The 1,931-nt window shown below is 37.0% G+C and overlaps 1 protein-coding gene across 1 annotated transcript in view; it reads left to right on the top strand.

Moving 5' to 3' along the window:
• SYNE1 (spectrin repeat containing nuclear envelope protein 1) overlaps positions 1 to 1,931 on the top strand; it is a 198,065-nt gene that overhangs the window by 50,960 nt on the left and 145,174 nt on the right. The window contains exons 21-22 of the mRNA XM_072410249.1: positions 8 to 49; positions 1,759 to 1,893. Coding sequence (XP_072266350.1) covers positions 8 to 49; positions 1,759 to 1,893 — 177 coding nt within the window. The remainder of the gene's footprint in view (positions 1 to 7; positions 50 to 1,758; positions 1,894 to 1,931) is intronic.

The following is a 1,931-nucleotide window of genomic DNA, read 5'->3' as shown; positions in this document are numbered from 1 at the left end:
ATATTTGAAAGAGAAGGGAAACCCAGAGGAACTACTGAAGAAGCACACAGTAAGTAGCTGCCAAATGATGATTTTTAAAATTCATGATTGGGATTCCTCCGGCCTTTCATTCAGGTTTTAGAGACCATAGGCATCCAGCATGGTGAGAGAACCTAAATCAAAATTTATTTTATTTTAGCATAAAGATTTACAGTACAATGGTACCATGTGTTTCTATGTCGTATATATTCTCAACCATTCTTTATCTAGAACTACAGTCATGTATACTAATTAAAGCACGATGCAGGCATAGTATAACAATAAAAACCTTAAAACAAAATTAGGCATTAAAAATGAAAGGTGATTATTTTGTTGTATAATCCTAAATAACATATATAATGGCAGTTTTCCCTTCTCTTGTGTCTTCGAAATACTAGTGCTTTACACATTGCTCATTTATGGGTGGCATTGAGAAGCTATATAGAATCTGGATAATTTTATTAAACCACTCCAAGAATGGAAAACATAGACTATCATAGAAGAACCTGGGCGATCCAGCAAACTTGAAATGAATTTCTTAAAAACCATTTAGTATTACTTGGTAAATGCTTTCAATCCTGGACCAGATCCAGATAAACCTTTTTTTCAGTTTTTGGTGTAAGCTTTGCTGCAGCACCTTTGCTGGATCACCCAGGTTCTCCCATGGTCCCAAAGTCTATCTTCTCCATTCTTGGAGAGCTTTAATAAATCAGGCCCAAAGTCATAGCTCTAATGGGGAGCACTCAGAAATGGTTAACTTTTACTCAGTGGTAGGCAGCCACTTACTTGATAAGCAGGAGGATGGATCCTCAGTTTTGAGAGGAACTAAACTTAAAAGTGCCTAAAAAAATACACTTACCTTCAAACTCGCATGGCAGTCGGATCCATCCAGAGGTGTCTTGTATCGGGTCCTGCATCTTCCCGCCATCCGTCTCCCAGCTGGCGCTCCAGGCGGCGCCATCTTCTCTTCTTCTTCCTACGTCACCCGACCCAAGGGGGAGATCGGGTAACGTAGGTTGGAAAAAAAACTTGCCGATTTCACTGCGCATCTCATAAAGAAACAATGTCACATATTATAGGCATCAATGGTACCATTATAATCATCATTTAGGTTTCAGAAGCATATCACAATGTAAAATATTTAAACCCTTTGACACAAAATGACTGATACTAGTGGATAATATTTGAAGTTCCTTTTATTAAGCCACTTAAGCTCTCAACATTGACATACTTTTATTTAGCCATTACTTTTAATTATGTACTGTACATTTTATGGCATAATTCCTCCTGTTTAAATGTTTATGACAGTAGGGATTAGAAAAGCAGTGAATGTGAAATTCAACAGCATTCTATAATGAAGAATCTTTCAGGTCTTTTTTTAAAAAAGCAGTGACTGGTTCTCCGGCAAACAATGCTGCTGAATGTCAATACAAAAAAAAACTACAACAGCAGGAAAATAGAAAAATGGTGGCTCTGGGGGGGGGCAAATAAGGACATAACTGGACTGGGGTAAATTAGGATTGATTTACAGTAAAAATGTGCATCAAGTTTCAATCCCTACTAAAGTTGGTTAGGATGAAACTAGATGTACATTTTTGCTTTCATTGAAGTCTTGTTACAAGAAAGGGAAACCGTACGCAACATTAGATTTACAGCAAGATTTACAGCAAGGCAAATGCATTTTTATTAGACCAGAGGCTTTGTTGGTAAACTATAACAATGTTATTTTTTTATACGCAGGACTTTTTTGGTCAGTTAGATCAGAAGGTTCTTAATGCTTTCTTGAAAGCATGTGATGAAATGACAGATATCCTACCAGAGCAAGACCAGCAGTCACTTCAAGAAACAGTCAGAAAATTACATAAACAATGGAAGGTTTGTAATTCAGTTTCTGTTTGTAACTTAACCCCCCT

Source organism: Pyxicephalus adspersus, chromosome 4 (assembly GCF_032062135.1).
Source record: "Pyxicephalus adspersus chromosome 4, UCB_Pads_2.0, whole genome shotgun sequence".
NCBI lineage: Eukaryota > Metazoa > Chordata > Amphibia > Anura > Pyxicephalidae > Pyxicephalus > Pyxicephalus adspersus.
This window is presented reverse-complemented; position numbering and strand designations above follow the sequence as displayed.